Below are 26114 nucleotides of genomic sequence, written 5' to 3'. Positions count from 1 at the left end.
AAATGGTTATTCGAAGATTGATAACCGCGGCTATCACTTCGGCGGTACTGTATGCGGCTCCCATATGGGGGGCGGCAATGAACATACAGCGAAATAAAAAGAAGTTGAGAAGTGTCCATAGACTGGCATTGCTGCGTGTAGCTGCTAGTTACTGTACGGTATCGTATTACGCGCTGTGCGTACTGACCGGGGTCCTACCCATAGACCTTCAGATAAAAGCCAGAACCCTCAGACACAGCGGTATGTCGAAATAAGAGATGGAAGGGATTATAGAACAAGAATGGCAAGAAGAGTGGGCAGGGTCCAGAGTGGGAGAATGGACCAGACGCCTAATCCCTAATATTAAAACCTGGTATAACAATAGACTCGGAGATGTCAATTTTTACATGACACAATTACTGACGGGGCACGGCTCTTTCGGTCAATATCTGTATAGGATCGGGAAGAGAGCCACCCCGCAGTGCATCTATTGTCCAGAGAACGACGATGCCGAACATACGTTGTTCATATGTCCAAGATGGGCCGTTAACAGAGGTCAAATAGTAATTAATGGTCTTACACCAGAAAATCTCATAAACCGGTTGGGGTACAACAATGAGAACTGGGAATGGTTCCGCAGGTTGGCCGGGGAGGTCCTGCGGGCCAAAGAGGATGAAGACCGAAGAATGGGAGTATAAACAGTAGGGTAGGGCGGACAGTCACTCCATGGAGGGCCAGTACGCCTTGGTGTGCGGGTACCTGAGAAGGGGGTGAACTCCAGGGGAGTTTGAGTTTGGGTTAAAATAAAAGACCAAGTCCCGGTCGGCGGGGTCGTCCCTGCGGGAGCCTAGGCTCTTTGTGGGGTCGGCGCTGTCGATTAGAGGCCAAAGGCGTAAAGACCGAGTCCCGGTTCCCTGCTGAGGCGCTGGGGAACGGCATAGCCGGACCTTGGCTCTAAAGCGGGGGATTAGAGGCAGGCAATGTAAAACAAAAGATCCGAGACCGGGGAGGCCAACCTGCCGTGCCGGACGTATAGCCGGCGGGTGGGGGACGCCTCCTTTGAGAGTAAAAGGACACTCTCCCCGACTGAGTATACTTAATTGGATATCCGGTCGGGGAGAGTAGGGAAAAAAAATTAAAAAAAGACCAGCTGGAAAACGATTGGTGAAATATATATATATATTATATATAAACTCAGGGCATTGTGTTTTTTTTTATCTTCCTTCCCTTCCCTAGTTAAATAAACTAAAATTGTTAAAATATGTTTTTTAGTTATATAATTAAAAAAATATCCCGTTAATACTTTTAGTTAAGTAAAAATAAAATAAAAAGATTTAAAAATCCATTCGTCCATTACGTAGTACTGTAGTATTAATTATAACTAGTGATAACATTATCATATATTGGAAAGACCAATTTTTAAAAAGAATAAAATAACTATAAAGTAGATCGTCTATAACATTTTTTCATCCTATCCGAATTATAGAAGATTAAGAAATTTTAACTATAATCTGGAACATTTTAACCAGAGATCGCTCACAGTAATATTTTTAACTTACGCAAGTACAAGATTCTTGTCATATTTGTAAGTTAAGAGTAATAATAAAAGCATTTAGATATTAATCTAGTACTAAAAATATATATTTAGTACTAGATTTTATTACATATATATATATAAAACAATTTGAAATATGAATATTGAAATCAATTTAAATAAACAGAAGTTCATTGACAATTTTCAAGGTTAAATATTATTTACTAATATGAATAATATAAATATTTACTTTTCTTAACGCTATATAAACTCATGAAAAATAAGTTGAATAATATATATCTTAATATAACAATAAAATGATACTGTTTCTTTTTTAATTAATACATTCTACGTAAATAATCCAGTCAATCATTCTACTAGTGTAATATTTTACCCACCTACTTTACGTTGACCGCAATAGAACTTAACAAATCTTTTACGTAATTAAATATAAAACATATCCTACACGATCGTCTAAAATGTTATTAAACAAATATTATCTGCAAATATGGCAGATTGCGTAATAGAATTACTCCTCAAAAGAAATGTACACAATCCATTGTTTTCAACAGAAAACGATACATTTATCTGTTGTTTTATACTATTTATTATTTTTTAACGTTTCGATATTTTGTAAAACAAGTGAGAGAAAGGTGTACTAATCAAATTTACTTTCTTAATATTCATGGTCTTCATTAAATAAATGCTCTGATGAACAGAATGAAGTTTTTACTAAATAACGGCTCTATTTCAATTGGTCTGACATATAGAAGTCCAACACTATATTGGATCTATACTATATAGGAAAATGTTACACGATCTATCATATGGTTCATTTATCTCTTATAGTTCTTACCTCATTTATCTTAGTAAGCCTGGAATGAAACGATTATTGTGGTTTAATGGCTATGCTGTTTCCCGAATTGAATTGTGACTGCCAGATCATCAACAACCATTACGCATATGAGATCTAACAAATAAAAATATTAAAATAATAAAACAAAAGGAAGAATAAACCCAAAACTAAAAAAAAAATTACACAAGCATAACAAATATTCATTTATCTTTATAAATAATAATTTAAAAATAACTACTATCTCATTTTTTTTATTTGCATACTGATATATAAATTTCATAAAATATTTAATGCAAAGTATATATTTTAGAAATTAACGTCTAAACATTTGCATGATAACAAAAGTAATACTTTTTTTTTAAATAAAGAAAATGTAAATTTCCCATATAATTAATAAATTATAATTTAAGAAAAAAGTCAAACTTCGGAATCGATGCACTACGTATTTTCTATAAAAATAATTTAAATATTTATCCAAATAGTTAAACTATTTTTTTTTGTCAAAAAAAGATTAAATTTTAAAAACCGGAAAAAAATTAATAACAAAAAATGATTTTTTTCTTTAATATAGAAATAACGCATTGAAATAAATTTACGCGCAAATATTAAAAATAATGAATTTTCCGTTTCGAATTTGCATTCTTTGAATCGTATTTATGTAAAGTCATTCAGATAATTTCCTTTTCTTTTTTATCACATCTTACATAAATATACAATATATTTAATAAAATTTGAGTGATTATTTATTTTAACCCCTTGTCTCCCGCTGGTCACTATATTAAACCACTGGCAATCAATTTTTCAAATTCAAATTTCTCATGAACCATTTAACATAGAAAAAATATTTTTATATGGATTTAATCACAACGCCTTGAATTATGAGAAAATACAATAACCATAACAGCCGTGTATAGTGAAGATATTTCACAAGGGATCAAACGGACGGTACTTTTTTTTTTCACGACGTCATTAAGTCGTAGTATTTTGGTATTTTTTGTTTTGTTTATTTGATTCTTACATACATTAGCGGTTTGTTATCTTTTATATAATTGCTATGCAAACGTAAATTCAACAGAATAACGAGTAATCGTGATTTTTATGAAAAGAAGCAATAATTAATTTTTTTTTTTTTTTAAACCATACTTGTTCCTTAATCAAAATATTTTTATGTATATATATATATATATATCAAAGTTAGATTTTAGATTTTATACTGGTTCAATTACACAAACCTAAAAACGTACACATAGTACGTTTTTAGGTAGTTACGTTTTAAGGAGTATACGCACTTATACTCCTTTACCTTTACCGAAATCTCAATTTTTTTAGAGTTACAATTTTCTGAAACGTAAAGTGTTTTTTTTTTTTTTTTATTTATTCATATAATCAGTTTTTATCGGATATAAATAAATTTTACGTCAAATTAACCAGAAACGTCTATAGTTTATATAAATATAAAAAAACAAAGGTCACTGATCATTAAAAAAAAAAAAAATTAAAAACTAACAAAAATTGTAATTATTTTATACCATATTTGTGCGCGCGCAACATAATCAAATATTAACAAAAATTAATTTTTGTTGAACAATATAAATTAATAACGTATTGTTTTTTTTTTTTTTTTGTCTTCAGTCATTTGACTGGTTTGATGCAGCTCTCCAAGATTCCCTATCTAGTGCTAGTCGTTTCATTTCAGTATACTCTCTACATCCTACATCCCCAACAATTTGTTTTATATACTCCAAACGTGGCCTGCCTACACAATTTTTCCCTTCTACCTGTCCTTCCAATATTAAAGCGACTATTCCAGGATGCCTTAGTATGTGGCCTATAAGTCTGTCTCTTCTTTTAACTATATTTTTCCAAACGCTTCTTTCTTCATCTATTTGCCGCAATACCTCTTCATTTGTCACTTTATCCACCCATCTGATTTTTAACATTCTCCTATAGCACCACATTTCAAAAGCTTCTAATCTTTTCTTCTCAGATACTCCGATCGTCCAAGTTTCACTTCCATATAAAGCGACACTCCAAACATACACTTTCAAAAATCTTTTCCTGACATTTAAATTAATTTTTGCAGTAAACAAATTATATTTCTTACTGAAAGCTCGTTTCGCTTGTGCTATTCGGCATTTTATATCGCTCCTGCTTCGTCCATCTTTAGTAATTTTACTTCCCAAATAACAAAATTCTTCTACCTCCATAATCTTTTCTGCTCCTATTTTCACATTCAGCGGTCCATCTTTGTTATTTCTACTACATTTCATTACTTTTGTTTTGTTCTTGTTTATTTTCACGCGATAGTTATTGCGTAGGACTTCATCTATGCCGTTCATTGTTTCTTCTAAATCCTTTTTACTCTCGGCTAGAATTACTATACCATCAGCAAATCGTAGCATCTTTATCTTTTCACCTTGTACTGTTACTCCGAATCTAAATTGTTCTTTAACATCATTAACTGCTAGTTCCATGTAAAGATTAAAAAGTAAAGGAAATAGGGAACATCCTTGTCGGACTCCCTTTCTTATTAGGGCTTCTTTCTTATGTTCTTCAATTGTTATTGTTGCTGTTTGGTTCCTGTACATGTTAGCAATTGTTCTTCTATCTCTGTATTATCTCTGTAACGCATTGTTAACATACCCTAATTTTTTCAGATTTTTTGGATGAATAACAATTCAGTAATAGCGAGATAAACGAACGTTTACCGAAATCTCGATTCGCGTGCGAAATAAAGTGGGAGGTTAAGGATTAATATAAATTAACAATTCCTTTTAATTTTTAAATAAACTACTTATACCCTATTCAATGCACATATATATTTATTATACTGGTTATCGAACGGTGAGTTTCAGGAGGAAATCAGGGTAGGTGTATTTTTCTTTTACCTATTACCCTGAAAATCAATTATCAAAGCACAGAAAAATTTAAATAATTAATTAGCATTTTATGGCATTTTTTGGCAAGAAGAATGAATTCAAAATTCCATTAATGTCTTCGGAGAACTAGAAGCATTATGAAATGAACATATTTGAGTATCCTTCAATATTCTTCGTGGGTATCTCAAAAAGAAGTTTAAAAAAAATTCAGGGCCTTTTTGCAACTGTTCAAAATAAATATAAAAAGACATCACCAGGATCCTTTCGTAATTTTAAGAGCACCTTCACCAAAAGCACCTTCCAGCAAGCCCCAGCTAAGGCACCCCAAAAACAGCCTGCCAAGCGGCTCTCTTATGACAGGCATCAGATGATAGAAAATATTCGGGCCAATTTGGTCAATCCCTGGTGCCTTTTTCAGTGCCATTCGAGAAACCACTCACTCGGTCTATATCTACGGGATCCACAGCCCGCATGCAGGGAGTGGTGTCCCACCCGTCCAACGCCTACTTCTGCTTTACCCTCCGGAGCATCTGGAAACACAGTGTCCAGGAACGCCTGGTAAGTCGCCACAGATGTTAAAGCGTGGTCTACCACCAAACCCGCATCGACTACCGGACAGCACGTGCATTGGCTTTGGCCGGGGGCATGACTTCGCAAGTTGCCAGGTTAGATGGGAAATGTTTGCTCGACATTTCTCCCGCCACCACCCCGTTCGGTCGTCCTAAAGCATAAGACCAAATCTCTGTGCCACAAACGGCAAGTGAGCCTCGAACAATTTAGCAACCGGTATCCTAACATAGCTCCTAGAGCTTACCTAACAGCGTGAGCGGACTAAGCGCGGTGCCATACACCATCGGCTTACGTGTCCGAACCGCTCGCTTGTCATGTATTTGCTAAAACGGGTAGGTGCACCCCGTCAACTACTAAAAATATATATGACATCCGTAAATTAAAATTTATTTTGTCGAGACAGCAATTCGCTGCTACGTCTAGGTCGCCTGTCCACCACATTAAAGGGCTTGGAGGCTTACTTGGCTGATGGTTAGCCATATATATCTCTACGTTACCTTCCTCCAGCAGTGCGGTAGTAGTCTCCCTTAGGTAAACTACTGATGTCGATTGAACAAAGCAACCGCATCAAGGAACTCCCACACGATCCAACAATGCGGCTCTCGCCCGAATGACTCGCCGCTTGTGAGTGGCCAATTTTACCTTTGACCTCTAAGTTCCATGGTGGTCCGGTCTTTGCCCCCCCCCCCCACCAAAAGCAGGGCAGTCAAACATCAGGTGTTCATTTGACTGGGCCTCCCCGCAGACGCACAGCTCGTCAGCTGCCAGCCGGAAATGAAACAGATATTGGTTTAAATTAACATGATTGGTGAGCACCTGGGCACCCGTTAGTTGCACTTAAAAAAGAACTCGAGGCATACCATCCCCCCAGATCCTGTATAAATTTATACAAGGATCTTCCCTTAGTCGTGCGTGCCATTCCAGCTGCCACGCATCCACCGCACGGCTTGGACGGGAAATGAGGTAGGTGTTCAGTGTAAGCAACTTGGCGATGTAAATGTTTGTCCACTGATCCACTCCACGGTCTTGTTTAAGAAAATACCGTCCGACATTTTAAAACGTAAAACTTTTCATGAAAAATCGTTTCGTACAAATGTGACGTAGTTGGGTACGCTGCAGATTAGCGTTAATCTCAGCGTTATGTCGATTAAGTCCAGATGTAATGGTCACTAAAAAAAACTGTAATAAGTTAAATCGACCAAAATTCTTGAAAACTTATTTTTTCTTTAAGTAGAGAGGTGGTAAAATTGTTCAAATCGGATGAAATAAAACATATTTTTAAAATATTCATTAAACTAGGTAACGTCAGCCAATGTAAAGTTTTGATAAAATTCACCATCAGCGAATGATTAAAACATTACAGATTTTATTGAATAATGGATTTTAATGTCGTTACTATTGATTTAAAATAGAGAAAATGAAGCATTTACGGCACTTTGACTAATCCATCGACTGCAATGTCTCATTCAAATACTACTTATAATTAACATTAAAAAGAAGTAATGTTCAATCTTGAACAAAATCCTACTTAAATTTTAAAGAGCGTTATATAATACTTCATGAAAAACATTTTCAATAACATCACTTTTCCTTAACTATATATTTCGTAATATATAGTTTTCCTAAATATTTCGTATGTTTTTTTTAAGATAAGTATAAACTTTCCCGCACTCATGTTTACTTAAATATCCATTAATAAAAAAATATTGGTTTTCACTAATATAAAATGAAACGAGCGAACCGATAACTTTAAACTTACACGCATTGAATTTTACGTACAGTAGAAGTCCATTAGTCCGGCATCCAACAGTCCGGAATGCCCGATAGTCCGGCATCGCTCCGTAACAGTACAGTAGAAGTCCATTAGTCCGGCATCCAACAGTCCGGAATGCCCGATAGTCCGGCATCGCTCCGTAAAATTGTAAAAAATTTGGTTTTCTCCAAAAGTGTGTCTTTAAAGCAAATAAAAACGTTCGACAGCTATTCGGAAGTTTTCGGGGTAGTTCGGGATCATTCGGAAGCGCTCGGTATTGTTCGGAAACAATTAGCGGCCGGCTAGTCTCAGCCGTCACAACAAATTCAGGTGCAGTGCAGCTCCGTTAATCAATCACGAAGCGTCTTCGCCATTTTTTTGTGCGTTGTTGTTTTGTGTCCTTTCACATCGCAGTAAACGTAACTTTTGAAACGGTTTATAAAAAAAGTGATTTTCGTTCTAACTGTACACCGACCGTGTTTTCAAAACCTAAGCCTTCGAGTTCAAAAGGAGAGAAACGAAAACACATAACACTGACTCTCAATCGGAAACTAGAAATCATCAAACGGCTAGAAAAAGGCGAGAATAGAAATGTTTTAATGAACGAGTTTAAATATTGGCTCATCGACTATTTATGACGTTAAAAAACAAAAAGATGAACTGATGAAGTTTGCTTCTCGATCGGTAACAACTGAAAAATTGGCTTCTAGACAAACATTAAAAAACCAAAACTGGAACGGCTAGATAGTGTATTGTTCAAACGGTTTAGTGCAGTACGTTCTGAAGGAAAGAACATTGTAGTAAACCCTCAGCCTACTCAAAATCTTGAAGAAAGTGACTCGGATGCCGAAACGGAAGAAAAGGAAAAAATCAGCTGGGCAGAAGCTGCAGAATCACTAAATAATTTTATCTCTTTTGCTGAGGCTAGTACTAGCTACAGCGCTTCAGAAATTATTGATTTCCATATCATTAGAAGTAAATTTTATACTAAACGCCAAAAGTCAAGAAAACAAAAAGACATTCATGACTTTTTTAAATCTGTGAAATATGTTTTACAGTACGTGTACATACATTATATGAAATTTAAAATAAACTTTGTTGTATGTATTTGCATACTGTATTTGTGGTTTAATTATTAACCTAATTTTTCTTATAATTACCGCTCGATAGACCGGAATTTTCGGTAGTCCGGCACCGAGCCGGTCCCGAACGTGCCGGATTATCGGACTTCTACTGTATAACTATATGAATTGTTTTTGAAATTTGTGGAGTTTTAAAACTGGCATATAGAAAAATCTTACTAAAGACCCTGTAATCCATTCAACAGCTCTTTCTGACGCTACGACTCCAAAATAATATTGTACCGCACCGCATAATTATAATATATAATAGTAACCACAAACTTATATCACAACAATACAAAAATGCAAGCAATGTACAATCCATAAGAAAAAGAAACAATCAAGGACGACTGAGGCAGGACCTTTTTAAATACTAGATAAATAAACTAGGTTAACGCTATGATACTACTTTGAGCAGGTAAAAAATATATAAAACAATATTAAACACTTAAAGAAATATACGTATATATATAAAACGATTAGACGTAGGATGTTGCAATTTTGAATGTAGGACTACTGTAACATCTAGTTCAGCACCTCCCCTGATTATAATATACTGAACCAAAAGTGTCCGATAAAGTGCAAAATCCAAAAACATTTTGATTTTGGACTTTTTCTTAACTACATTAATAGGTCCTCATCGAGAGCTTTTCAACGATACACCATAAGTGGTACTTATTTTCATCGGTTCCAGAGTTATAGCTAAATAAAATTTTAACTAATGAAATATTTTGATCTTACAAGGGAAGGCACATCGGTTCGAATGCGACTTCATAATAGATATTTTTTTTTAAATTTAAATATATTGATTTATTAATAAATATTATCCTCTGATTGTAAAAAAAAAAATGTATAATGTAATTTAGTAGGCGTACAAGGAAGTCATGTGGTGTACACAACAGAGTTTTTTACTTTGTGTGCAACTATTAAAACTGGAATGGAAATGAGTAATTCAAAAACCTTAGAAGTAATGGTTATCAGAGCTACCAACTTAATTTCTCGAAAAATCTGTAAGGTTTTACAAAACAAAACAAAAAATTTGAAAACCACCATTACTTTTTTTTTTTATCTACCATAAATAGTTGCAAAATTGGTGAACGTATGAAATAAACAACATGTTTCTTAGTACATATAATTCAAGCACATATTTTATACATAATCGAAAAATATTTTGCAATTAAATGTAAAATATGTTTAACTAGTTTTTAACTTACATTACGAAGTTATTTTTTTGTTTTATAGAGGTCAAGAAATGAGGCCACGTGTAGAAAGCTTAGTACTGGGGTCTAGAGCCTGGTTGCACGCTTCTGGATACGATCCCACATTGGATTCGGTTGTTCTTGTTCATGGATATGCTGGAGTTACCGATTCACTTCCGATTGGAGTTCTACGTGACGGTAACTATCAAAAAAGAATAAAATAGAAAACAATGTTAAATACTAAAAAACTAATAAAATTGAAAAGAAATTAATTACAAAAATAATAGTAAACATTTTAATGTTGAATAAATGATAACAGGCACATAATTAATAAAATAATTTTACGATTAACATAACAAAATGTGGTTAACATTTCTTTTTTTAAATGTTATGTTCCTTTAAATCTACTGTTGTACCCGTGACTAAGCCTGCTTTCAGTAATTTGAAGTATGCTGTCTTTTTTTGTAATGTTATGGGCAATTTTAAAACAATAATTTTCACCTAAAAATTTTCGAACTACAACAACTCTAACCCAAATTACCTCTATTTAATATTTTTCACAACTGGTTTCAAAAGTGATCTACATTACTTCTTAAATAACTGTTCACCAACTTGACCCCCACAGGGAAAGACACATGCCTTGTGATGATCCCGGTTGCCCACCATTCCCTCCGTTCCTACCCATAATGAGTTTTACTGGGGGTCGTGTTTTAGACCCTCTTAACTTGATAACAAAACACAGTCATCAGTTTGGCCTCGATCAGGATGCCACCGATGCAAATGCCTAGGAAGACATTTCCATCGCTGTATTTACAAAACCTACTACCCTCTTCACACAACCTCTTTTAACCACTTACCATAACTTACAACCTCAAATATCAAATAAACAGATTCGGGGAAGCTCAATCCTCGCGCCTTCCTCTAACACCAAAGGTTTCACAAAAAAGCTCTTTCTTTATCTAACTTCAGCTAGATTTTGCACTCACATCATTACTTGACCGAGTGTTTAAATACTAGAAATACTATCCTCGTGTATGGATAATACTATCCTCCTGATTTACTTAAAAATTAAAAAACAAATTCACAAATTTATTAAGTGTCTAATGAAAACGTTCCCTATCTCTCTCTGCTCTGATCCGCTTTCGAGAGCGAGGCCTTCACCCTCCCACACCGTAGTACCATCATACAGTTCTTCTCATATCAACCTCATCCTAACAGTGAATATCTAAGCTAACCAGGGTTCGATGCCACAACGACTACCTTAGCGAAGTAAGCACCCAGGCTGGCCCCTAGCCACCCGGGTTGCTATTTTATTTATACGTCTGTAACAGCATCAGATCCTCTCAGACTTACGCCACAGGGCTAAGAATCTAAGAAAGTTAGCAAACTATCTTCCATTCCCTTCCGGTTTTCCAATTAACTTGCAGGTAGAAACCGCAACTGATCCTTTCAAGCTCTCTAGCTATTCCGGTACGTTCAGCTTCATACGTGAGGTAGAAATACAAGACATAGCGCTTATCATCAATGACCCTACATTCTGGACACAAGCCAGAATTAATCAAACCAAATCTGGCCAACCTATCTCGCAAAACACCATGTCCAGAGAGAAACTGTGCAATATGCCGATCGGGGAAATCTACCTAAAAACCTGAATACTTCTCATAAAAGAAAAATTCCATACATATAACGACCATCGGTATTCGGTCCACCTGACTTACCATAGATGGAAACTTTGGTCGTCTATTTCTTTTATGCGCCCAAGTTTTTCTACCTTCTTAACATCATAACGTAACTTGTGCTTACTCGCAAGGCTATTAATGGGATAACATCCCAACCAAGTAGGGGAAGACACCTTGTGATGTTACCGGTCACACAACCACTTCCTCCGTTCTGAGCCCTGAGGGGCTTTAGAGAATGTCGTCTTTAGACCCTCTAACTGATTACATATTACAGTCATCAGCCAGGCCTGGGTCGGGATACCACCGATGTAAATGCCTCGGTAGAAATTTGCATCGGTAAAATACAATTCAAGTTTTGCCTTCACGTAGGTTTCAAACGGACATATTTACATCCAACCTAACATGATTCCCTCAAACTAACTAACTGAGACCGTGGAAGCACAGACCCCGCGCCTAGTCTAAATTTGAAAACACCGTTCGTGACTGCGAATCCCTCAGAAAACGAATAAGTTGCAATTTAAATCAGTGTTCCATTCATACGAATCAAAATTATGATTTACGCAACATAGAAATTCAGACTTACACCCAATAAGTCAACCAGATTAGTTCACCTAACAAGAGGAACCTAACCTCATTCCGGTCCGCGCAGGAACCGGCAACAAACCCCGCAATCCTATTCAGTCCAATCATGGATTCTCGCGCGGCATTACCAAGTCACAATCAGGGACAGCGCCCCCACCGGCGGGGCGAAGCCTCGCCCCCTGTCTCACGGGCCACCATACCCCGGCAGCGCGACCAATAACTATTCAACAGTGAGATATTAAAAATAGAGAGATTTAACAAAGCTTGTACCTGAAAACGATATATTATTAGACCACTACTTAGATTATACTAGAGCCCTCTTTTGAAAGTACTGAGAAATGTTAAATTATTACCATTTTGATTAGGGCTTTCTTAACCTGAAGTATATACACCAAAAGTTTTGTTTTTCAATGCCCTTTAAGATGATTTTTTTACAACCCTGTCCTTTCCATTACACATTTCTGAGTTGCTCTCATGCGGGCTTGGAGATGTGATACCGGTGTATTGTCATTTGTTACATTTCATTTTTCTACTTGTATGTTTAACGGTAGAAACATTATGGAATCCAATTTTAAAAAAATATATATATTATATTGAAAAAGGAGATGCATATAATATTTCCAAAAATCAGACGGCTACAACAAAAATTGAAAAAGATGAAAGACATACACAAAGAAATTAGGCAAGATGTGCCACCTACTTCTTGATTTAGATATGAAAAATATACAATAGATAAATGTTAGTTCTGAGCAACAGTTAACGAAAAAAATACAAATTTTAAGATTCGCTGATAATAATGTGATTGCAGATGAAACTTGGAATGCACTAAAAGAAGGAATAAATTGTTAGATATGTAATAAGTAAGGGAGAAATTAATTTTAAAGTAAAATAATGCTGAGTTACGACAGAAAAAAGGATAATAAAGAGTTAAAATAGATGAATGCAACAAACAAGAAGTCGAAGAATTCTATTTTTAGATTCTAAATTAACAAAGGTCAAATTACAGAAGATATTAAAGGCAGACTTGCCGAGCCGGCTAACTGGTATCAAACATGGACTGTTAATATCGAAATAAACAACGGAGAAATCCTAAAATCAAATTATAGAAGCTTTCGAAATGTTGTTAAAGAAAGAAGGTGAATATATGTGTAGGTGGGTTAATGGAATATAAATGGAATAAGAAACGTTGGTAGGAATTTTGGGTGTGATAATGATAAGAATTACTCTCACCTTATGATTGGTTAAAAACAAAGAATACGATTGGTTTGAATTTTGTGCCCGATAATGATAAGAATTAGGAGGGTTATATTTTTTCAAGGTCCGATAGGTCACGAAATTAAATCCACAGTGAAAATAAAAAAGTTTTTATTTGTAACAAGTACTTACATAGTTACGCTATTTCTGTACATAGTCGCCACTCTGATTTAGACATTTGTCGTAGCGTGGTACGAACTTTCCAATACCCTCGTCATAGAACGGAGCCGCCTGTGTTTTCAGCCATGTTTCTACGCTGGTCTGCAGCTCAATATCTGTACCAAAATGTTGTCCTCCTAGCCAGCGTTTCATGTGAGCAAAGAGATTAAAATCGGATGGGGCCAATTCCGAGCTATATGGTGGGTGAATAAGAATAAGCGAAGAGGAATGTTGTCATCAGGCATTGTCTTTCTCCATGACAATGCTAGGCCGCACACTGCAGCTGTAACAAAGAAGCTCCTGCAGCGTTTTCGTTGGGAAGTGTTTGATCACCCACCATACAGCCCGGACTTGGCTCCATCCGATTTTCACCTCTTTGCTCACATGAAACGCTGGCTAGGAGGACAACATATTGACACAGACATCGAGCTGCAGACCAGCGTAGAAACATGGCTCAAAATACAGGCGGCCCCGTTCTATGACGAGGGTATTAAAAAGTTGGTACCACGCTACGACAAATATCTAAATCGGAGTGGCGACTATGTAGAGAAATAGCGTAACTATGTAAGTACTTGTTACAAAAAAAAACTTTTTTATTTTCACTGTGGTTTTAATTTCGTGACCGATCGGACCTTGAAAAAAAATAACCCTTGTATATTTTTAGGAAAACTTTTCTTAAAATCTATTCCCCCGTCTCTAAAAAATAAATATTCTGATTTTGATTTTCTATGTCTTTTCTAAACTCTTTTTTAATTTTTATTATGAATAGCTGGAAAAGGCATGTGACACTTTATCAGTTTTTTTTATTTTTAGAAATTTCTGTTTTTTAAACTGAAGTTTTTTAATGATAACGTAGAAGAAATATTCAAACGAAAAATTACAATGCCCACCAAAAGCAATTTTAAATAATCTTCATTTCTTAGTATTGAATTGTAGTTTGGTTGTAAATTTACTTTAAATTATATCTGGACGTGCTCTTCGACTGTCCGCACACAGTTTTATCAGTCACCAAGTATATTTAAACATTCTCTTCCTGCTAAAGGATTAAAGTCATAAAAACACTTTCTCACAAGAATTTTTATCTCATTTATTTCTTTTAATCAGAGATGAACTTTTTTCTTTGATTATAGTTCAAAAAAATGTTACAGTTTGTGAAGTGTGGGACTTCAAGGCGATCTCTGAATTTCAGCCCTTTTATTTTTGTACTACCATTCAAAATGCCAATTTAAAACTCGTTTGTTGACTGAGCTTAATGAGTTAATCTAGGTGTAAAATGGCAGTTAATTCAATACCAATCGATCGAAGCTGAGGAATAAAATAATTTTCATGCATGTTAAGGTAAGAAATGTTAAATCTTCCTTCAAAAAAATATGGTCTTACCAAATGCGTTTCAGATATTACTGTTCACATAACTTTGTGTATTTTATATTATAGAAAGAGGATTTGTAGGCATTCTTTAAAGAGCCTTAGCCCATTATTAATCTTTTGACGTAGTTTCTCTGTATTCTACCTAAATATAGGTCTTTCGCTTTTATTTTTCATCCATATAGCTCTTCTAAATTACGGGCAAGATTTTTTTATAGATTTATTCACATTTTAAAAAAAATATATTAAGTCAATGGTTTTTTTTTTTTTTTTAGTTGAACTTGACTTCTTAAAGTGGAATTTCAGGAAGAATAATTTTTTATTTCTTAGCGAGAGGAATATTTAAGTTAGTTTTACATGTTTTAAATTTATTTTATTTTTATTAAATAATTTGTTAGGTATTTATAATGAATAAATTATATTGTTACCATAAGAAACAGGTTGTTATATCAACCTACAAGACTGGCTTAGAAAAGTTCAACTTACAAAGATAAAAAAATACAGACAAGGAATGTGACAGACATACTGGATATAAATAAAAAATTTGGCACAATGAAGGTTGCGTTTAAAGCTATTATTATTACAATTGGATCGACATTAATTTTTCTGACAATTCTTATTATAGTAATATATGTTGATGTTATGGAGAAAACATTAAGGGATGTTTAATAAGAGCTTAAGCTTAAGGAGAAGTTGAAGGATAACAAATTTCTGTGTTTTATTAAAATCTAATAAATTACATAATAATAATAATAGTAATAAAATAATACATGACAGCTTAATAATTAGATCTGATTCAGATAACTGTGTAAATATTACATTACACACGTTTGTTAAAGTATAATTATACCAGAGGAAGAAATCGAGCGTGTAATTACGCTAAATGCCATTAAAAAGGTATACAATATGACATCACATTAAAGGATATTACACTATTTCATAATACGACAAAACACACGGTAATTATTAGGTCGAGGTAAAATTATTTCTAGTTTGAAGTAAATTCGATTCAAATTTGGCAAATAGCTAATTCCTATCGATATATTTTCCGAATTTATCTCATTAGTATTACATAATAAACAAATACGAAATAGTTTTAAAAAATTCAGAAATAAATTCATTCCTTATGTACTGTAACTGGTATATGATTAAATGGATATTCTAGACACGAGATAGTTTACTTTCAATTTCTTTCAAGGTTATTCTGCCTTATAAAAAATTAAACGTTCAATTAAAACTCAAATAGTCGCGCGTTCATCACATTAAAAATATTGATCATTTAATCCGAAATTCCAATTTATCACTTGTATTCGTTACTGTTTTATTTATTAATTTATTTATATATTTTTTTAACATTAATTTTAATAGTAATTATTTACGGAGACTTCAGAAATTAAATACTGGTTGATGTTTTGTTACACATAAACACTTCCTTTACGTTTCCTATGATACATTATAAATAACGTAATAATAATAAAGCATCCGCCAGTTAGCCTCTAAAATAATCATTATTGGAAATTATTTTGATATAATAGATTATGAAATTTATGGGTAATGATTGGTGTTAAAATTTACCAAATTTATCTCATTCATAATTTTTTTTTTGTCCTCGGTCATTTGACTGGTTTGATGCAGCTCTCCAAGATTCCCTATCTAGTGCTAGTCGTTTCATTTCAGTATACCCTCTACATCCTACATCCCTAACAATTTGTTTTACATATTCCAAACGTGGCCTGACTACACAATTTTTTCCTTCTACCTGTCCTTCCAATATTAAAGCGACTATTCCAGGATGCCTTAGTATGTGGCCTATAAGTCTGTCTCTTCTTTTAACTATATTTTTCCAAATCTTCTTTCTTCATCTATTTGCCGCAATACCTCTTCATTTGTCACTTTATTCACCCGTCTGATTTTTAACATTCTCCTATAGCACCGCATTTCAAAAGCTTCTAATCTTTTCTTCTCAGATACTCCGATCGTCCAAGTTTCACTTCCATATAAAACGACACTCCAAACATACACTTTCAAAAATCTTTACCTGACATTTAAATTAATTTTTGATGTTACGTCATTGATAATATGAGATAAAAAAAAATACCGCAACCAATTCATTTCTAATAATCTAATTGGTAAATAGTGAATAAACTAGACTAAAGCTTAATCTATAACCTGTTCTTGCACCATATCTTTCCGATAAGTTTGAAGATTATAAGTGTGATTCAAAAATATTGAGCGATCTAATTTTACTCCCCGATCATTTTTTACACTTGAAACAAACTTTATCTGTGAGTAGAATTCTGGTAGAGAAGGATTCTTTAATTATCTTTCTTTGAAATCAGTTACAGACAGATAGAGATAGAGATGAAATCTGGCAGAAAATTATATCGTATATCTTCTTTCATTTTGTCATAAGTTGGTTATTTGTCAACCAATTTTTAAAATTAACGGATCAATTTGTTTACAATAAAATGTTTGCAAAAAAACTAAGTATTTCCGAGATGGAAAGGATTGAAAAATAGACATGGCCGTCATTTTGAAATTTTTGAACGTGTTTATACAGTAATCTTTTATTTATTAGTCAACGTTAGTATAAACGAATATACTTAATATCGTGATTCTTCAATCCGTTCTTGAAATATACATTTTTCATTAATAAAAACAAAATGGTGGACACAAGGAAAACGAAGGGTAAATCGGCATATTTTCATATTACTTTTTTTGTTAATTTTACAAGTAGAATCTGAAAATGTTTAGCCGGCCCACCATTTTATATACGCTCGGTGCAGAAGATATTTATATGTTAAGTAGAAACAACTTACGTGTATTATTAAAACATTATATTGTATTATACATTTTCATTATTAACACTAGAATATACATACACATGTATATGAAAACTATATATTAAAAGAATTTATCTTTTTCGATAGGATTATAAAAAAAACCTATATGTATTTATTTTTAACCGAATTTCTTCATCTCCTTTTGTACGGGCTATATAACAAATATTTTTTGTTTTTTTTTCTGTATTGTCAACGTTTTGTAAATTTGTTTCAGTTAGTAAATAAATTGAGAGGAGAGTGGAAGAAGTGTTAGGAGAAGACCAATTTGGTTTCAATAATAAAATGCCGCGATATAAAATGCCGAATAGCACAAGCTAAACGAGCCTTCAGTAAGAAATATAATTTGTTTACATCAAAAATTAATTTAAATGTCAGGAAAAGATTTTTGAAAGTGTATGTTTGGAGTGTCGCTTTATATGGAAGCGAAACTTGGACAATCGGAGTATCCGAGAAGAAAAGATTAGAAGCTTTTGAAATGCGGTGCTATAGGAGAATGTTAAAAATCAGATGGGTGGATAAAGTGACAAATGAAGAGGTATTGCGGCAAATAGATGAAGAAAGAAGCATTTGGAAAAATATAGTTAAAAGAAGAGACAGACTTATAGGCCACATACTAAGGCATCCTGGAATAGTCGCTTTAATATTGGAAGGACAGGTAGAAGGGAAAAATTGTGTAGGCAGGCCACGTTTGGAGTATGTAAAACAAATTGTTGGGGATGTAGGATGTAGAGGGTATACTGAAATGAAACGACTAGCACTAGATAGGGAATCTTGGAGAGCTGCATCAAACCAGTCAAATGACTGAAGTCAAAAAAAAAAAAAAGTAAATAAAATATATTCAACGGTTACTGAAATAAAATATGATAAGATATTGCTCAAACCCTAGCATGGAGTATAATCTACTACTAAATGCGCATTTCGGTTGATAATCAATCATCATCATTAGTAATAAAAAGAATCGGTACAAAATATTTTAAGGAGAAAAAATTATCTTTGATATTTATAAAATGAATCTCTCCATCGGAAGTCGTAACTAATGAAGAGTGCGATCATATAATATACCTTTTCCTTTTTGCTTGGATATTTTTAGCGAGCTTGAATTATTTTATTATATTTGTTTAATTTCAAGTTTGAATTTTATTTCATTATGCATTCAAATATCTTTTTTGTTCGTCTAAATGTGGTTTTTTTCTTTATTTATGGGTATTTTTTAATGTTTTCTATTTTTCAGTTTATTTATTATTTTTTTTTGTTTTGCTTAACAATTACTGATTATTTAATAATTATTTAATAATAAAAATCCGCATTTTTTTCTTCATGAATTAATTCACCACAGAAGCTTGTACATGGGAACATTGAAATGGAATTTTGTAGCGTATGAAAAATGTCATGCGTGGCCGAGATTCGAACAATAGACGCCTGGATGAAAGGCCGAAACGCTAATGTTCAGTCACGGAAATCGAAGGATTTATATCTCGATTTTTATTTCGTGTGAAGTTTTATGGTTCTTGAACATTAAAAAAAATAATCTTGCTTATTTTATTTCCTATTTGTATTTAATAAAATTCAATATTTTTTTTTAAGATCTTCTCAACGATAAGTACACGTATGAAAATTATGTTTAAAATTTGTATACAAATTACAATTAATTTTGTTATTATTTTTAATAATATACGAGTACTATGAATATAACGTCATAAATCTGGCAATATTTTATTTTTTATTTTTTGAAAGGAAAAAAAAATTATTTTTTAGACGCAAAAATTTCAAATAGAATTATACAGAAGTGATTTAAATTTTTTACAAATAAATATTTGTATAAACTCAATAAAAAAATTATAAATAAATTGTGGTATATATATATATATATATATATATATATATAACATATGGTTTCTTTTTATTTAGATTGCTTTTGTGAGTGCGCATGCGCGCGCGTGTGTGTGTGTGTGTGTGTGTGTGTGTGAGAGAGTAAATGAGGTTAGCATCAATCAATTAACATTAAAAAATATCAATAAAGCGACAAGACAAATTTTAATTATTTCACGATTAATGAAACAGGTTTTGAATTAGTAATTTGAATAATATATTTTAATTTTTAATTTCAGCCTACATACGAAATGGAAGTTACAATGTATTTGTCGTCGACTGGGGTGGATTAGCACGTATACCTTGTTACGGTGCTGCTGTACATAATATGAAACCAGTAGCGAGATGTCTTAGTCAAATGTTGACATTCCTAAGAGATTCCGGGGTACCAGTACACAGAACAACATGTGTAGGGCACAGTTTAGGTGCTCATATATGCGGAATTACCTCAAATTATCTCTTATTCAGAATGCATAAAATTATAGGTTTGTATTACATAATTTTTCATTATTTCTTACTGTTTTCCTGTTAATTAAAGTTTAGAAAACAAAATGGGTATCGTTTTCTGAAGTTACGATAATCAAAAAAAATCTAGAACGTAGTGTCAAAACAAATGTAATTTTGTAGATTTATTACAAAATAAACAAAATTAGAACAACATAATTTTTACTGTTTACATAATAATTAAAGTACGAACCTTCCAGTGATACCAGACTGGAAGGTTCTTACAGGTTAGGTTCAGGTTAAACATGAATTTATTTAATGTACAAACCGTATAGAAAAATATAAAAAATTAAAATATTTAGGATATGCTTAAATTATTTAAATGTAGAAAGCCTAAAACTAATTAATATTTCTAAAAATAAGAAAATTACGATAAAATATAGATATCAGCGTGATAATCTGTAGTCTATATTATTTTATAAAAATTGGGTTCGATACTACGCAACCTGAATATATCTAATAAGATTATTCATATTAGTTCTACCCGGTCAATATTTTCAGCCAATTACCCGTTACATTTAAAATGTCAATGGAACTCTTTTAGCTTTCTTTTTCATGTTAGGTATTATTTCAGAGGATGACATGTATCAGTGTAGTCTTGTACAGTCCCGGGTTGACCATTCATGAGAAGTGAGTTAATTGAAAACCCACCACCAAAGAACACCGGCGATCTATTATTAAAATCTGTATAAAATTAATTGCCTTTACTAGGATTTGAACGCTGGAACTCTCAACTTCCAAATCAGCAGATTTGGGAAGATGCTTTCACCACTAGACCAATCCGGTGGATTCCCAACTAAACAACCTATTACAAAGGAATAATTTATTGTTTATGAATAAAACCAACAAAAAAAATATATTTTAAGAGAAAATACAGCCTATTTGTTTATTCAAAATGCCTCACATACAGATATAGAAACTCTGATAATAAATATACCTCGTTTCAATGTCAAGTCTATAAAGGAATTCTGTACATGAATTTAAAATGTAAATTTGTAAAATAATATCCCTCCATTAATATCATGTTTTTCATTGATGGAATACCATTAAATTTTAACAAAAAAAATCCAATGAGAATGTAACAATTTTAATAATAGTTTAAAAGAAATAACAAGAAAGAAAAATCTTTGAAAATTATTTTTTTGATAGAATGTACATAAAAAATATATATTTTATTTCTAATTATTATTTTTATTATATAAATATTGATCATTTTTTTTTTTTTTTTTTTTTTTTTTTATGTACTGAGTACAGCTATCATCTACCTCTCTTAGGTTTGTCATAATTATATCATATGTTGAAACGATTCAATGGATATATTCCATTTTCAAAACTCACCTTGCTAAGTTTCTCACTGTGCAGAGAGTTTTGAAAATGCAGTCTATCTGAAACGCATCAACATATGATTTAATTATGAAGAAGCTAAGAAAGGTAGATAATTGTGGTCAATACAAAAATTACGACCATCTTAGCAGAAAGCGTTTACTCGTATAATATATATTTATAATTTTGGTAAATTTTTGATTCAATAATTAATTCAGAACATAAGAAAGAAGCCCTAATAAGAAAGGGAGTCCGACAAGGATGTTCCCTATCTCCGTTATTTTTTAATCTTTACATGGAACTAGCAGTTAATGATGTTAAAGAACAATTTAGATTCAGAACATAAGAAAGAAGCCCTAATAAGAAAGGGAGTCCGACAAGGATGTTCCCTATCTCCGTTACTTTTTAATCTTTACATGGAACTAGCAGTTAATGATGTTAAAGAACAATTTAGATTCGGAGTAACAGTACAAGGTGAAAAGATAAAGATGCTACGATTTGCTGATGATATAGTGATTCTAGCCGAGAGTAAAAAGGATTTAGAAGAAACAATGAACGGCATAGATGAAGTCCTACGCAAGAACTATCGCGTGAAAATAAACAAGAACAAAACAAAAGTAATGAAATGTAGTAGAAATTACAAAGATGGACCACTGAATGTGAAAATAGGAGGAGAAAAGATTATGGAGGTAGAAGAATTTTGTTATTTGGGAAGTAGAATTACTAAAGATGGACGAAGCAGGAGCGATATAAAATGCCGAATAGCACAAGCTAAACGAGCCTTCAGTAAGAAATATAATTTGTTTACATCAAAAATTAATTTAAATGTCAGGAAAAGATTTTTGAAAGTGTATGTTTGGAGCGTCGCTTTATATGGAAGTGAAACTTGGACGATCGGAGTATCTGAGAAGAAAAGATTAGAAGCTTTTGAAATGCGGTGCTATAGGAGAATGTTAAAAATCAGATGGGTGGATAAAGTGACAAATGAAGAGGTATTGCGGCAAATAGATGAAGGAAGAAGCATTTGGAAAAATATAGTTAAAAGAAGAGACAGACTTATAGGCCACATACTAAGGCATCCTGGAATAGTCGCTTTAATATTGGAAGGACAGGTAGAAGGGAAAAATTGTGTAGGCAGGCCACGTTTGGAGTATTTAAACAAATTGTTGGGGATCTAGGATGTAGAGGGTATACTGAAATGAAACGACTAGCACTAGATAGGGAATCTTGGAGAGCTGCATCAAACCAGTCAAATGACTGAAGACAAAAAAAAAATTAATTCATGATTTACATAAGACAATAATATGCATTTTCATTAAGGAACAAAGTATCTTTGTATTTAATTTTGTAAAATTATATCTTTTTCTTTCCAACAGAGTAGAAGCAAGCAATACGTAATATTGCTAATTTTTTTTTTTTTGACTAAGGGATATATTAATTTTCTTTACGCCAGTATTATAACGATTTAATTAAGTGCTGAAACCTGTATCATAATGAGGCTCATTATGAAACAGATTTTCATTATGATACAGGTGTTCAACGGATCAAAAATCTACTCTTTTCAACCTCTGACCGTTTTAATCCGATGTAGTAGTTAGCAAGAAGAGGTTAATTTGAAAGTACACCGATAGGTAACTAAGTTTTTATACTACACTGTTTATCCTTTTGTTAATGAATTCGGATTCTAGAGAAAAAAATGTCTTTAACACCGATCGATATTAAAGGAAAGATAAAAATTGTGACTAATTACCTACTGCCTAAGAAATGTATTGTTAAATGTATTTGTTGAAAAATGTAAAAAGATATTCCGGAAACAATGTATTCTATCACTGACTTAAATCAATAATCCCAAATATTTTCTCAGCCGCAGAAAAATACGATATGTAACTTTCTATAATGACCATTAATGCACCCTTGCGTAGTTTACGACACTCGCCAAGGCCGTATCAAAACTTACTTCGCACTCGCGCATCAATGGCTATCGTTACAGACTCGTTACTATTACAGCACTCCTCTATCTATCCCTAATATGAAGCAGCCAAACGAAAATACTAATACTAACACGAAAGTGTATATGACTTTAGTGTATATCCAAAGAGCCTTAGTTAAAAAAGAGATTATGTGAGAGTTTCTTTCTCTTAGAGTAATGATGTCAATTATACAGACAATTCTTGTGGTGAATATAGTGAAGATAATACTTATAAGGAAAATATCAGAAGGTAGTTCAATATATTTTGTTCAACAATACGTCCAAACCAGTGAAAAAGCAAGAGGGAAACTACTTCATTCACCACTCCCAGTAAGCCAGCCTTACTTTTATTGAGAATGGTCAAATCAGTTTCAGGAGTAAGATTTCTTTCATGTATTGTCACTTGTAGCTATTTATTTATTACGTAGGTAGATTTCAATAAATACATCTTTACTACTGACGTTTTAGAAAATAAAAATAATAAAAAGTAAAAAGAAATAATTTTAATTTTTATTATTTTAAACTAGATAACTAAGCTTACTCAATTATTATTTTTCTACGATTATTTTCATTTATATTTTTTATATATAAAATGAAGGGAATTATTTAGGTTTAATTCCAGCTTCTTTTTTTGAGCATTTTTATGCTCCCAACATAAATTTTAATTAAGCTTAAAAAAAGTTTTTTTTCCAATTAAACATTTATAAAAAACTAAAATAAATAAATGTTCACAAAAATGTAATTTACTAGAATTAATAAAACTCTAATAAAAAAATTCATAAATCTTTAATAAAACTAAATTAAACTAATTCCAAAATCTTTCCTATTTTACTTCCTTGTCCGAAGTAAAGGAAGTATTGTGATCGCGAAAAATTTCGGTTTTCAGATTTCAACGGAATCATTTTGACCATCCCTAAATCCATTTTGACGAGTTTCGGCGTGACATCTGTGCGTACGTACGTCTGTATCTCGCATAACTCAAACACGATTAGCCGTAGGATGTTGAAATTTCGGATTTAGGACTGTTTAACATCTAGTTGTGCACCTCCCCTTTTAAGTGCAATCGACTACATTATCCAAAAGAATTTGGATTTTTTCTTAACTGCAGTAATAAACCCTTATCGAGAGCTTTTCAACAACTTTTTCAACGGTTTCAGAATTATAGATAAATAAAATTTTAATTAATGAAATATTTGGATCTTGCAAGGGGAAAGCACATCGGTTCGAATCAGACTTCATTTCCTTTCTTTTTTTTTTATTTTTCTTCTTTTTAATTTACATATATTGATTGATTAATAATTACTAATAATAAATAACAATTAAATAATTTTTAAAAAAATATGAAAAAAAAATCAGATGTTATTGGTGAAATAGAATTTAATGTACTTTTCATTAAAAAAAAAATTGTATATAATTTAATAGGCGTACAAGGAAGTCATATGGTTTCCACATTTTTTTTATAGAATATTTCTGAATAACTTAAAAAAAATTAATTTTACTTTTTATTAATCGGTTTTAGCAGCACCACAAAGAATGTTGCTAAAATTCCATTTTTTTTTTGTATCTACTAGTTTGTGAAAAATTTAATTTTTATTAAAAACATTTTTTTTTTAAATATAAATAACTCATGAAGGATTACGAAAAATAATTCAATATACACCGTAAGAGAATTAAATATATAATTTAAAAGAACAACATTCCCACAAGATTTAAATAAATAAAACATAGTGAAAGTAAATGTCCGAGTGCAACGTAAGTAAGAAAACTTATATATGCAAGTTACTTAAGCAATGAATGTTACAAAAACATTATAATACTGAATTATGCATAAGCGTTATTAGTTATGTATGTTTAATTAATAATGCCTCTGTACATTTGTTCATTCCAAATCATATCAAATACATAGTAATAATACCCACTTTTTTTTAGCAATTAAGAATAAACGTAAGTATGAATAATAAATTTTAAATCATTTAAAATGAAATGATAAATTAATTTAATTTATTAATAATTAAAATCCAATTTATGTCAGCGTTAATAAATTATTTGTTAAAATTATACGACAAAAGATATTCTTTTGTATATTATATATTAATAAAACGTTTTAAAAAAAAACCAACCGGCCCCAAAAAAAAAACTGTTCCGAAATGGAATTTTTTTTTCACCACGCCCTCAATTCAATCTTCTAAACTTGTGTCTTTAAGTAGGCGTCATATTTATAATTAATTAGGAGTGCAAGAGAAAGAAATTACAAAATTTATTTGAATAAAGGTTTCAAGTTACTTTTAACATTTGGCTTCGATTTCATAAAAAAAATTTAAAAGATTGAATGAAGGGAAAATTATTTTTTTTCTTTACAGTGCAATTCTATATTTAGTTTTAAAAAATTTTCTTAGAAGTCGATCAAATTTGTTTTTTTAAAAATTTATTCATTTTATTTATGTAATTTTATCTAAACGGAATTATAAGCAGGCCGATAAAATAGATTGCTCATAAAAGAAAAGAAAGTTGTCTAGAAATAAAACAGGTTTGCTCAAAACAGATCCGAGTAAAAGGATACGTAGAATTCAGAGTTAAGAGTCTGATATCGAACATGAATAAAAACTGTCTAAAATGTGGGGAATACATGAAATATAAGTTTTTTACTAAACGCAGTCTGAAAGGGAACGTCAACAG

The 26114-nt window shown here is 32.2% G+C and overlaps 1 protein-coding gene and 2 long non-coding RNA genes across 5 annotated transcripts in view; 1 reads left to right on the top strand and 2 right to left on the bottom strand.

Annotated features, from left to right (window-relative positions):
• The window catches only part of LOC142326545 (uncharacterized), a 295602-nt gene extending 293119 nt beyond the window's left edge, over positions 1-2483 (bottom strand). The window contains exon 1 of the long non-coding RNA XR_012756802.1: positions 2370-2483. This is a non-coding gene — a long non-coding RNA (uncharacterized LOC142326545). The remainder of the gene's footprint in view (positions 1-2369) is intronic.
• LOC142326541 (phospholipase A1 VesT1.02-like) overlaps positions 1-26114 on the top strand; it is a 166775-nt gene that overhangs the window by 116632 nt on the left and 24029 nt on the right. For all 3 annotated transcript variants that reach the window (XM_075369120.1, XM_075369121.1, XM_075369119.1), the window contains 2 exons: positions 9935-10089; positions 19882-20127. In XM_075369120.1, coding sequence (XP_075225235.1) covers positions 9935-10089; positions 19882-20127 — 401 coding nt within the window. The remainder of the gene's footprint in view (positions 1-9934; positions 10090-19881; positions 20128-26114) is intronic.
• The window catches only part of LOC142326544 (uncharacterized), a 227598-nt gene continuing 211467 nt past the window's right edge, over positions 9984-26114 (bottom strand). The window contains exon 3 of the long non-coding RNA XR_012756801.1: positions 9984-10093. This is a non-coding gene — a long non-coding RNA (uncharacterized LOC142326544). The remainder of the gene's footprint in view (positions 10094-26114) is intronic.

The sequence above is a fragment of the Lycorma delicatula genome, chromosome 6 (assembly GCF_047948215.1).
Source record: "Lycorma delicatula isolate Av1 chromosome 6, ASM4794821v1, whole genome shotgun sequence".
Classification (NCBI taxonomy): domain Eukaryota; kingdom Metazoa; phylum Arthropoda; class Insecta; order Hemiptera; family Fulgoridae; genus Lycorma; species Lycorma delicatula.
This window is presented reverse-complemented; position numbering and strand designations above follow the sequence as displayed.